The sequence below is a fragment of the Rhyacophila brunnea genome, unplaced genomic scaffold, assembly GCF_057557595.1.
Source record: "Rhyacophila brunnea isolate RB1 unplaced genomic scaffold, BYU_Rbru_1.0 scaffold_1, whole genome shotgun sequence".
In the NCBI taxonomy this organism is placed as follows: Eukaryota; Metazoa; Arthropoda; class Insecta; order Trichoptera; family Rhyacophilidae; genus Rhyacophila; species Rhyacophila brunnea.
In genome coordinates, this window is record NW_028232751.1 from 7,018,758 (window position 1) to 7,032,920 (window position 14,163).

The 14,163-nt window shown below is 35.0% G+C and overlaps 1 protein-coding gene across 10 annotated transcripts in view; it reads left to right on the forward strand.

Annotated features, from left to right (window-relative positions):
* Tsf3 (Transferrin 3) overlaps positions 1-11,710 on the forward strand; it is a 51,842-nt gene extending 40,132 nt beyond the window's left edge. For all 10 annotated transcript variants that reach the window (XM_085940990.1, XM_085940954.1, XM_085940969.1 and 7 more), the window contains exons 10-12: positions 211-450; positions 9,700-10,085; positions 11,163-11,710. In XM_085940990.1, coding sequence (XP_085797116.1) covers positions 211-450; positions 9,700-10,085; positions 11,163-11,638 — 1,102 coding nt within the window. In that variant the 3' untranslated portion in view covers positions 11,639-11,710. The remainder of the gene's footprint in view (positions 1-210; positions 451-9,699; positions 10,086-11,162) is intronic.
* Positions 11,711-14,163: the final 2,453 nt, after the last annotated feature.

Sequence of the window (14,163 nt, forward strand, 5' to 3'; positions counted from 1 at the left end):
GCCTTGCTGGTAACTCTGGCATTCTATGCACATGGCCTATCCAGTGCAGTCTCTGCATTTAATTAACTCGATTTAAATTGATAACGTCATAAGACGAAACAAGTCCTAATATATTATAAATGTGGAAAAGTTACTAGAAATAAATGGTGTCATTATTTTTCCACCAAGAAATAACAGACAATTAATAATTATTATTCTATTTAATTTCAGGTCCATAATGATATGCGCTAACACGATCGTGTCACGGCACAAATGTGATTGGCTCGCAGAGACGGCCAGAGCTCATGGATTGGAACCACACTTGCAGTGCTTGGGTCACATTGGTAATACAAATGGTACAACGGAAACCAATCCCGCACTTAACACTGACAACTTTTGCTTTGATGCTATTGAAAAGGGAGAAGCGGAGATTACGATTGGCCATCCAAATTTACAAGTGGAAGCCTATCAGTAAGTTTTCAAAACATTTCTTTAGTGATTGAAACAGTCAATCTCAACACTGTCAAAATATCCAACCAATAATTGAGGGTCTGAAGATTGAAAAAAACTAGTGCAGTGGTGACTAAATTGGGTAAATCGACTTCAAAAATAACATACAATGAATTGTAAATTCTACGTAACTGTTCTTGTTCTCTTTGAGAACATGTTTACTATACACAAATTTTTATAACAGAAGTTATTCTAGCATTCAGACACTATGCTATACAAAAATCATCTGTTTTACACATTTTTGTGGGTGAAAGACGTGCAATATCACAGCAAACAAGCAAAAAGAATATTTAAAATATTTAACAATACAGTAAGTCATTGACTCACGTGAATTCGACTTACGCGAATTCGACTTACGTGAGTTCGTACTTACGAGATTTTTTAAAATATGTTATTTTTGCTGCAGTTTGTGTCTCTGCGCTTGTGTTTACATATAATATTATGTTATAATATAACATGATCATGTAAAAAAAATAATAGTAAGTAATGCAATCTACGATAATTACCAAGAAAAGAGAAATATTAATAGAATAAATGGAAATATTGATAATATTGATGGAAGATATACAGCAACAATAAATTCCAATAAGCCTTATTACATAATATCCAATAAGCCATACAGGATTAAAGCCTTGGGTCGTTTTGAAGACATAAAGTGTAAAAATGATGATAGTGTTGATTCACTTTAAGCCAGGGACGGTTTCAAAATTTTAAATGCCGTAATAAATTACACAACATCAAAGTAGCAGGTGAGGCTGCCGAGTAATGCAGATACCTACAGAGAAAGCTATAAATTTTATAAAGAGTCTAGCAGAAATCATAAAAATGAGGATTAACTGCCACAGCAAATTTTTAATGTGGACGAAACTGGGCTCATTGGAAAAAAATGCCAGATTAGTCATCTTATATATCCCAACTAGAAAAATCTATGCCGGGTTTTAAGGTGTCTGAAGATAGGCTAACCCTTTTACTTAGTGGAAATGCTGCTGGAGATTGCAAAAGCAGACCACTTCATCAATCAATAATATTTTCTTAAATGTATGTATGTAGGTCCATTTTATTTTCACTTATCCTTTGAAACTAGCACATATTATTTAAAAAAATGATTTGAATGAATGATCATAAGTTGAATGAATGATTATAAGTTTTATTCGACTTACGCGATTTTTCGACTTACACAAAGATTTTCGGAACGAATTAATCATATAAGTCGATGAGTTACTGTATGTATCTGCCTATATAATATTTTGTTTTTCTAAGGACCCCAACGTATATTATCGCAGGGCCTAATCAAACGTAAATCCGACCCAAGCAGACAGCATTACTACATTCATTTGTTTTGAAAATAAATATTCAGTAGAAATAATGTTTTACATAATTTGAATATTCGGTATGACAAAAAATTAAATAACCCTTTGATACACCCCTGTTACAGGCGGGCTTCTCCCGGTGTAAAATAATCATTTAGTAGCTATAAGTCGAAACGTAACCCTGACCTCTAGAAACGGCTTCATAAAACATCTAATCTGATTCCTTGCTCAACCACGTAAGTATTTTTTAATCATAAGTAAAGTCCTTCGTCCGGTGTGTGAAAATCGCATATTGGGCGGAGGTGTAATTAAGATAAATTTAATTTAATTTAAAAAGTATAAATGATGATGGATGAAAGCGGTAATTTTAAGACTAAATATAAGTATTCAAATATAATAAATTTTGCCGCGCATTGTGCGTGAAATCCTCGCGCGCCGGCGCCAGGGTCAGGCTCGTGATTCGCCGAATCAAAGATCATGCGATCAGATTTGGCCAATCACGAGAGTCCTTTTTGCTGGACGGCGTAGGTACGAGAAATTTAAAAAGAAAGAAAAAAGATGTTAGTAAGCGTCCCTTTTCCAATAGGGTAGGACCTGCGACTATAATCGTAAAAACCCAGATATAAATTTGTGAAACTAAAAATCATAAGAAAATATAAGACCACGTCACGAACACGAAAGATCGAGTTTTATTTCCACTCTAACCGTTTATATTTTTTTTTTGTGAATCCGGGGTTCGATGGACACTTGAGCTAGCCGCTGGAACCCCGGGTATCTCACCTTGTTTCCTGATTTCAAGATATGGTATATTTTTAAAAGACCACCGAGCATAATATTATGGGTCTAGGCCGATTTGGCACCGCGAACTGGCCTCCGGTAATTGGCCGCCGGTACAATCAGACGCCGACCCAATTGGATGCCGACTCAATTCGACGCCGGTCCAATTGGCTGCCGGGAGGATTGGATGCCGCACAGTTGAATAAAACGTTACGATTTGTTGAAGTAAGTAAGCAAGTCAGTTTAATATGCTTCTATCTTCTCAGTAGTTGTACCTTATACATTTCGCGCTTGGACACATTTTTAATACGAATTGAGAATAATTATTATGCCTTATGATGTGTATTAAAAGAAAATAATTCTTCCCTCGTTAGAACTTCAGGATATGCATAATCAATTAATTTATTGTGTGTACATGGGTACTTATTTATATTTACAATAAATATTAAAAATAATGTTAGATGTTAGAATGAAAATAACATTATATTTCAGCGTTTTATCGACTTAATATTATAATAAAGCTTAAACATGTATATTATTATGCATAAATGCGTATTTTAAGATATTATGAAATTACAAACAAAATATTAAGTAAGTTATCTTCTTCTTCTTCGATGGCGCTACAGCTCAAGTCGAGCCCTGGCCTCCTCCACCGCCGTCCTCCAGCCGGAACGGTCCTCCGCACGTCTTTTCCAGTTCATGATTTTTAGCAGCTGGTTGGCATCTTTTGTAATGTCATCAACGGCGGCTCCTCTAATACCATCCAAGTGCTACGCACCGCCTGCATCTTTGAAGACATCGCTCAACTTTTCATTGTTATTCATACGTCTATCACTCACTTCGCGAACTATGAACAATACTCCATTCGTGCGCAAAGTGATTACGATCCAAACAGATTTTCAGTTTGCACAGGATTACAATGAGGTCATTATATACTTCTTAAACCGTGGTCGAATGTCCCGTAATGACGTTTTATGTAGAATTTTTTACACACTTTTAGATCGGCGCACGAAATTAGGACTCTAGAAACAAAAACGCCAGTTTTTGTTTTATAACAATGTTGGCGAGTTAATTTTTATCAATTTCACATTTAAGATTTAATGAATCGCCAAACTTTTACGAAAATACAAACTACCGCAATTATTTCTAAACCACTCAAATACATTCAATAAACAAAAAAACACATCAGCGGTTATTTATTTGGCTGAAGCATTGTTTGCCCAGAGCATAAAGTCGTAAACCGTGACATTTATTTTTCTTTATTGATATTAAATTATTTGAACTGTTTAAAAACTGTTTTTAAGAAATATAATAAATAAACAAAGACATATTTAATTTACCTTCTGAGAAATTCAACGTTTCGGTCTTTTTACACTAAGATATTATCTTAGCTTATTGACACGGCAGCCTTCGGTGATTAAGGTAATCATGGAGAGACGCTTTACGACCTTTACGTGGCTAGGACAAGTGTTCCTGATGCCGCCAAAGAGTGTGACACTGCGTACCCTTATGGCACAGCCTCAAGGGTTCCATTGCCATGGCCGACCCTCCCTCACCCTGCAGCGGTGCTACAAAAGCGACCTACGTGCTGCAGGTCTGACATGGCGGGAGGCGCAAGAGTTGGCGTTGAACCGAGGAAAGTGGCGTGAACTTGTGCTTGCCCTATGCTCCAATGCTGGGTATAGAAGGTAAACCATTGCGCACTACCAGAAAATGCTATTCTGAAGACCACCGGCCGCCACTGGTTGTCACCCCATCGTGTGCGTGGCTTTCCCACTGGCCTTTTCCCCCCTGGATTTTCTTCGAGGATCTTCTTCGGTATCCGTGACTCAGGCATGTGCTGGACATGGCCTGCCCAGTTCAGCCTCTGGAGTTTTATGAAGGTGGAGAGTTTTGAATCTTGGTATAAGCAGTATAGTTCCGTGTTGTATCTAATTCTCCACTCCCCACCATCATTCATGGGTCCGTATATCCGCCTCAGGATCTCTCTCTCAAAGCAATCCACCGTTTCAGCTGCTTTCATATTTAGCGTCCATGACTCGCACCCATATGCAACGACTGTGCGTATGACGGTTTTATAGAGCCGGTTCTTAGTTTTTCTTTGGACATTTCTGGATTTGAATATGGGCAGCAATGAGAAGTACAATTTATTTGCAGCGGTTATACGGGCTTTTATTTCTTCCAGTTCCTCGTTCTCTTTTGTAATATTGGAACCCAGGTATGTGAACCGGTTGACAACCTCAACTTGATGGTTTCCAAAACTGGAACTTTGGCCCAGCCTACTCTGATTTTGTCGGCTTTGTATCATGACTTTAGTTTTGTTTTCATTTACTCTTAAGCCAATCTTTAGTGCGGCCCTTTGGAGGTGGTTAAATTCTTTCTTCACAATCTGTATGGATCTGCCCATCATGTTGAGGTCGTCTGCGTAGCCAACCAGTTGGCTCGGTAGACCTTCCTGCCCTGAAGCCAGCTTGGTATTCACTTACTATGTTTTCCGCGTAACCTTCCAGTTTTGTCTTCAGGATCATTGTGAATACCTTATAACTTGTGCTCAGGAGTGAAATCCCTCTCAAATTTTCACATCGCAGTCTGTGTCCTTTTTTATATATTGGACAGATAACACTGATCTGCCAATCCGCTGGAATGCTTTCGGACGCCCAGATTTTAAGCATTAACGCATGCACTGCTGCTATTAATCGGTGTCCACCATACTTTAGAAGTTCTGCAGGGATGTTATCGGTTCCTGGTGCTTTACGATTCTTTAGTGTCATAATAGCTCTTTCGGTTTCACTAAGCGTGGGTGGAGAAATGTATGGTTCATTGCACTGGTGCTGTAGTCGCGGATCCGGTGAGGAATTTTCATCCTGTAAGTTAGGGTTCAGGAGTTCCTTGAAGAATTCCATCCATCTTTGTTTAATTCCTTCTTCATCACCTATAATCTCTCCCGTTTTCGTTCGGCATAGGCTGGTGGTGGGTATAAATCCTTTTTTGAAAAAGTTGACCCCTTTGTATGCGTCTCTCGATCTGTTATTCCTAAAGTCGTTTTCCAATTTAAGCACTGTTGCGTTTAGGTATGCTCGCTTCTTTGTTGTTATAGTCTTGTTGGCCTCTCTTCGCGACTGCTCATACTTAGCTCTTTTGTCTCTTGTTGGTCTCTCTAAGTATATTCGTCTATCTTCATTTTTTTTCTGTATTTTTGCTGAGCAGTCTTCGTCAAACCAGTTACTTCTGGTTCTTCTAGGGCTACTGCCTATACTCTTTTCAGCTGAGAGTGCGATAGCATTTTTGATGTTGTTCCAGGCATCTTCAGTGAAGAGTGTTGCATCAGATTCAGGAAGATTGTCGGTTAGAGAGTCCTGATATTGGCATGTAACTTCTGGGTCTTCAAGGCTATCAATATTTATTTGTGGCACTCATTGGTGCTTATCTGTTTTTCTACATGTTATACGGTATCTATAAGACATGCACAGTAGATAATGGTCAGAGTCGCAATTGGCACCTCTATAGCTTTGGACCTTTATTACACTAGAGGCACTCCTTTTGTCGATCAGTACATGATCGATTTGATTATAGTGTTTGCCATCAGGAGAGGTCCATGTCCACTTGTGTATGTCTTTTCTATGGAACTGGGTCGAGCTTATAACCATGTTTTTGGATACAGCAAAGTCTATGATCCGAATTCCGTTATTATTGCTCTCATTGTGTAGACTGTTTTTGCCTATTGTTCCCTGATATATTTGTTCTTTGCCGATTTTTGCATTTAGGTCCCCGATTATAATTTTTATATCATTTGAGGGGGCTTTATCATAAACATCTTGTAATTTACTGTAGAACGTATCTTTTATTAGGTCATCTTTATCTACTGTTTCTGCATGTACATTGATGATCATTGATGATTAAAACAATGTCTCTCCACCATAAATTGATATTTAACATTTTTATCACCAATAAAAAAAAAACCTGGATACCTACCTTACATATTAAATGAATAATATTTACATGTTAATAATTAATCAAGCCACTGATGCATTGAAAGTTGGTGCAATATATTACTTACTATTCGTAATTTAATAATATTTAGTTTTATTTTTTTGTATTAAACTATACTTATGTTTATTATTATTATATAAATCTCATGTTGTGAATGTCTTGAATTTAGATTTGTTATGTCCACAATGTTCTGTTTTCTTAAATAAATAATTATTATATTAAAGATAGTTTTTTATTTATGTTAATACATACGTTTAATTGTACTGTTTTAAACCTAGAAGACGCTGAAAGAATCAAATAATTGTTGTAAATTTAATATAAAATCACGCAAATATTGATTGATTTATAAAATATATTTAATTATAACGACGAAAAACTTCCTTTATTTTAATAAACATCGTAAGGCATAATAATTCTCATTCTAAATCAATATTATAAAAATTGGGTAGGTAGGTACCTGTCAAGTAAGTACTTAAGTAGTTTATCAATCAAACTACTGAAACATTTATACTTAGCAGATAACTTACTTAATATTTTGTTTGTAATTTCATAATATCTTAAAATACGCATTTATGCATAATATACATGTTTAAGCATTATTATAATATTATGTCGATAAAACGCTGAAATATAATGTTATTTTCATTCTAACATCTAACATTATTTTTAATATTTGTTGTAAATATAAATAAGTACCCATGTATACACAATAAATAAATTGATTATGCACATCTTTAAGTTCTAACGAGGGAAGAATTATTTTCTTTTAATAAATATCATAAGGCATAATAATAATTCTCAATTCGTATTAAAAATGTGTCAAGCGTGAAATGTAAAGGGTAAAACTACTGAGAAGATAGAAGCATATTAAACCGACTTGCTTACATACTCCAACAAATTGTTATATACGTTTATTCCTTTGCGCATTTAATTCAACCGTGCGGCATCCAATCTTCCCGGCAGCCAATTGGGCTGGCGTCCAATTGGCCCGGCGGCCGATTGTACCGGCGGCCTATTACTGGAGGCCAATCGCCCGGGGCCAGTTCGCGGTGCCAAATCGTCCCATTCCGTAATATTGTTATTATTGGGTCCCGTTTGCTGTATGCGTTGCCTGTGGAACTTTCTGCCATCCACCAAGCGGATGGAAATGCACTGGCATCGATTGACAGTCTGCCATTGTATCTCTAGTTATAAATTACTGTTTCTAATAATGTGTTGGTGCTGGTGCTTGTGGCTTGTTTCAATGCATATTTCTTTGTTATTATTGAAGCTATACTTCTTTTGGCGCGTTTGGGAAATCAGATCAGAGTGTATTTTTGGCGTGTGACATGAAACACATAATTTATTTTTCACGCAAAAAAACGCACTCGATTGGATTCGAACAGCCGATTGTTCGGTTATCAGCCGAACGCACTATTACCTTTACCCCACAGTATGATGCTGCATCGTGACGATTATACAGTATAATATTATAGTTTAGAATTGTTCTGTTGCCTAGGCAGCGAATTTATTATTGTCGGCCCTTTGCAATTCCTTACGTAAACCATCAATTAAACGCCAGAGTGACAGTTGGTACTTTAAAAAATAAAAACAACGAGAAACCATTATATTATTCAGTAATATAAGTTAAAGTGTATAGAAATAAACCAACAGCGTTCCAATAAGTGGTCCTTTTTCTTGAGTGTGTAATTTAACAAGATAATTAAGGGGGATCATATATGCCAACAGAGAACCTAGCGGAAAAATACGAAGCATGCAATTTGAGATTTTTTTTTTCATAATTTACAATTTCAACTGTATTAACGGCCCACGTGCTCGTCGTAGGTCAAAATTGAGTTTTTATCGTATTTTCAAACCATGATCCTGGACACTCCTTAAACGTTATAGATAATCTATTTATATAATTTTGAAGCCTTATTATCCTTTATAGTTATTTTAAACATTTGATGACTGCATAAAGTATTTTTGTTACATAAAATAGTATTCTTTTAAACCTCTCGCTCTAATGTTTTAGAATATAGTCATATTTCGGTACATAACTGTGCAGTGGTGTTAAGATTTTTTACATTTATTAATTTTTAAACGCATTTATCAAACCATTAGTATAATTTATACGAGATAATTTTTGTAAAATATTCACGATACAAAATTATATTGATAATCTCTGTGATCCCAAATTTGACAAGAATTAGGCATTCTATTATTCAAAAAATTGGCAAGATTAACACATTTTAAGATGATTCTAAATATACTTATTGTAAGCTATGTTTTTGACCATTCAAGTGTGATAAATATCTTATGAATAATGATTGCTTTATAATAATTATTGACCTAAGAATAAGGTAGTGTTTTTTTGAAATATGCCATTTCTTTTGTCATTCCCCAGTGGTTAAGCTACAACATACGGCCGTAGCCATAAATTGAAAAACTATAATTAGGTAACTATAATAAGGCTAAGTTTGAAAAGCAATAAAGGAAGAATGGTGAATCAAATAAATAGTTTTAAAATACCCAAATTGAAACGACAAGAGACTCTTGACATGACGGCTGCATCGTGCTCCGTTAGGTGACGTCCATGATTAATATTGGGTAGACCCAAGCGGAGCACGACTGTTCTGAACGGCAGACAAAATCAAAAAGCCATGTTGCTTCTCTCACACCACGCGACTTGACGTTGCCGCTGGAAATTCCAATAGTGACATCTGTCTATTCGAGAACGCTCTTTCAACTTGACCATCGATCATAATCGGGGTTGCCAGCAGGTCAAAGTTAGTTATGTTAAAAATGAACATAACATATTTTTTGTCCAAATACCGCTGTCAAGATATTTCGTTCGAAAATCAGAAGACCATTTTCTATAATTAGACAAATATAAATAACACTGATTGTTGCACCATTTATAATGATATTTATTGCAAAGAAATAATTTTCTCAGACATAATTGGATTTTTGGCACTTTTTTTCTCTTGAATTTTGTCTTCCTCCCGTACGATCCGGTGCTGTTGCTTTTCAATTGCCTTTGTCTTTGTCAATTTCAGCCGTCCAGGTTTTCTCTGGCCCTGAAGGGATGCGTACATAACCCGCCGTACTGCTAATCCTTTGCTTACGTTTACTTGTTTTTCATTTGTTACAGGAACTTCAAACTGGAACCGGTCTTATTCGAAATGACACCCATTATGAATGATCTGTACATCGTGGTGGGTGTGGTGAACAAAAATTCCACCATCAAGACATTTGAAGATCTGCGTGGGAAGAAAGCATGCTTCCCCAAGTACAATGGCGTGGCGTGGCATGGTGTCATCCATTTTCTAAAAACACAAAAAATGTTCAAAACAGATGAGTGCCCGTATGAAAAGGAAATGGCTTCATTTTTCAAAGACTTCTGCGCGCCTGGCTTACCATCAGAGCTATGTGGACATCATAATGATTATGATGGAGAATTGGGAGCCTTAAGATGCCTTGTGGATGGGGTAGCTGATATTGCATTTGTTGGAATGAACACTGTTAACAATATTACAGGTAATGCCACAATAGTAGTCTTAAAATGCTTACTCACCATGTTTGATCCTAAGAGGATCATTCTGGCCTCCACAGAATGGAGGTTTAATTAACAGATTTTTGTTGTTTTAATGAGAAATGGATGTTAGCCACTTGCTCAACCTACAAATACAACTTGAAAAATAACATGTGAATTTACCAGACCCGGGATTCCAACCCGGAACCCACGACATTATAAACTGGTGCTTTACTGCTAGGTCACCGTGGATGTACCTAATATAGTACAGCGAAACCCTGATTTTACGTTTTTGAGGGGACTGACAAAAGAAAATACAGTACTCTCTCAGTAATCCGCCACCCCAAAAACCAGACAAGTGTCCAATTAGTGAAAGCGGCGGATTATAGTGCATACATACATAATATGGTACAAATTAAAACAGGTATTTCGTAAAAATAGTTTTTCTTGAGAAATTTGTACTAGCAAATTACGGTTTTATTTATAATGAAAATTAAGTATGTCTTTACTAAATTATACATATTTATAACTAAATATTAATCCTTTCTATGCCGCAATTAGTTAATTGATAGTAATTAACATAAGAATTGGTGTAATTATTGCGTCCAAAGACGCTTTGGGCACTTAACCGGTTAAACAGTAAACCACTTGAAACAACCAGTTGTTCAGTGAGGCAGATATTATTGAATGGCTTAGGATTCCTGCCTTCATGCAAAAGGTTATGTGTTATTTCTTTTGCAATAATTAACAAATCCAAATGAGAATTTATTGTATTGGAGACAATTTAATGTTTGAGGGTTTCACAGTCATTTGTTATCATAATAGATTTTTGAGTTGTGACCGTATCTTCTTCCTCCCTCTTTCCTTGACGTTTCGGCTCATTGCAGAGACCATTCACGAGAGATAATGAATGCGAATACATTACACACTCCAATACGTGAACTCTTAATAAGGCTTCTGCAACGAACCCGAAACGTCTAGAAAAGAATGAGGAAGAACACAAAGTGATAACCTACAGAGACAATTCAATTTAAATTTTATTTATGTTTATTTAATAATTTAAATATGGTGTTCTTCTCCAGACGCTATCGGAGTTGAATCCTGGCCTCGCAGAGTTAAGTCTAGCGACTTCCGAAAGATCTGCCCACCCAAGAATACCCAAGGCTGCTTCATTTCCTGGTCATCCATTGGGCAAATGTATATCCGCACTAACACGACGGTGATGAGGAAGCAAGAAATCATTAACACGTTCAAACAATTAGACCAGATGTTCGGCAAAAACTACAAATCTCAAACAAGTGCATTCATGATGTACAGCCCGTTTGACCACAAAAACAATATTTTATTCCAAGATAGGACCAAATATTTAAGAACTTTTGATGATCTCCTTGAAAACAGGCTTCCATTCAACTATGAAGTAATGATGAACGAGTACAAGTTCGGAGAATGTGATATAAAATCTAATTCTGGACATAGTTCAAAGTTAGATAGTACCGTAGTATTACTATATATTGTATATTTATTTATTTGTAACGTCAGTCAATGGAAATTGTTGTAATAATTAAATCGAAATGCCAAATAGTCTTACACATGTTACGTAGTAAATGTACAAAATACAGATTTTTTATTATATGTGACTTTCATTTTAATTGATCAATTGGTGAATCATTTTTATTCTCATTATGATAATATGCATAAACAAAATGCACATTTAATATTGGTATTATTTGAGCGGGCTTTGTATTTCTTCCTTGCCCCATGCCCTATCTTATCAACAGAGTCTACTTACTTACATCTACATACTCACCATTATTATTACATCTTAAATACTTAAAACTACGAGAAGCTTCATGGCAACAGCTGTAACATTGATAGTCTTACCTGAATTTAAATCTGATCTGAACGATCATACACCATTTTAATACAGCTGAGGTCTTTATTATGGTAGGTGATTGCAATTTACCAAATTTTGATTGAACATCATCTGATGACGTAAACTGTCTTTATCCTGAACACAACAATGATCGGTGTTAGTTACATCAGTTTAACTGACTATTTATCCTTCACGAACATGCATCAATTTAAAACTAACAATCGTATTCTTGACCTTGTAATTAACCATAATGGATAATAAGATGAATTTTAATGCACATATCACCGACTAGGTTTTATTCTTTGGATTTTTTTCCATATATTTGGTCAAAAGTTGAGTTCGCTTCTGTCGTGTGGAATCCATAGTATGTTGCGTACATAAACCCTCTGTACGTCGAAGGAGTACTAGATAGATTTCATTTCACGTCAATTTCATAGCTTACTCATTACTGTTACTATTTATATAATAACAGAAATCCTACCCCACTAGAGCAACTTTTGTTTTAAATATTTTCTGCAGTTGTTACTGGTCACTAGCAACGCTTTAGGGGAATTATATTTGAGTAATAAAAATAAAACAAACAGTAGTAAACAATCATTTATTCGAGTATCACGAGAACGAATCAGCTTCAACAATATTAAATAAACAGTATTTATCAAAAAACAATCTTATAATATGATTAAGTACAAAAAAAGGTATTTATTCTCTTATGAATACCTAAATCTTATGTTATTATTGGTTATGCATCATTATCTTTCTTCTTTTTTTTTCTTTTCACCATGTCTGATTCTAATAGGGTCATATATACCTCCAGTTGACGTTTGTATAAAGAGATTTTTGATTTTACGAGATTATTAGGTCAATACGTATTAGGAGTTTGACTCCAAACACAAATTATTGATAAACAATATATCTACAGAATATATAAATAATTAATAAATATCTCAAGGCAGCATTTCCTAAACTTGATATAGCCGCGACTAGTATATTTCAGTATAATTTTTCACTGAGCTGCATGTAGGCATAGAGAAATTTTTTAAAGAGTTCAAACCCGAATGTTCTTAGTGAAGACTTATAACATAACAAAAAACGTGTGTAAATATTACTTAACTTTTAACTATGATCATAATTCGTAATTATTCATAAATAATTCTATAGCTAAAATATTTTAAATAATCTGTAATTTTTTTATAAGCTCTTGCATTACGATAAAGCTCAACTCAACTGTAATATTTATATACACTGAGATTTAATCAATGATTACATACTTCTTAAAACTAAAATTTTTGAACAGTTTTATAATTTTTTATAACTATTGAGAATTAGTTATTTCTAAGCAAATTGCATATTTAATTAAGTATTTTAATAACGATCAGTCTTGTTTCAACTAATCAACAATTACGTATAAATTACAATACTTATAAGTCTTAAATTTCCATTGTATCACATTTTTCACAGGTACCCGTTTACGTATTTCAAGATCAGTCAGTAACAAATAATAGTACTTACATAATATATCTATTATAAACAACAATAATATTGAAACAGAATTTCAATTTAAAACATAAATAAAGAAAAACACTAAATCCAAAGGTGGTAAGTAACATGGCCGATTCAATAAGATAGGCATCTTATATGTATTTAGAAAAACAGATCTACCGTTATTTCGTTTGAAAACTTGAACCAAACTTAACTAAAAACAATCTTATACTATTGGTCTCTAATCTCCGTAAGTCATTATATTACAATAACCAATCCATCGTAGGTGACTACTCTCCAAGAGGAGGAGGTAGACAATAAGATGATGGATACTTGGAGGATGGAGTTTTCCTCTTGCCATCTTTTTCATGGATTTTTCTCTCGGTTTCTATCTCTTTGAGCACTTTGTTTATGTCCTGTTGTATCTGTTTCTTTTTAGGAGCCACTCTGAAAAGGAAAACAATATAATATGAGTATCTATAATGTAATCATTAATTGCAAGTCATCAAAGTATTGAATAATATCTTACAATAAAATATCAAATGTATACAATGGCAAGACCTATGAATGGTTGTGAACCTATCCAAACCTATCTCGATGCCATAAATACGGATAGGTACTTTTTATGTGCATCCCCCAATGACATTATTAATGGACAACACACTCAGTACAGTAGCTAGCAAGTAAATTCGCGCATAGCAACATTCGCACATGTATAGGTATACGTCATG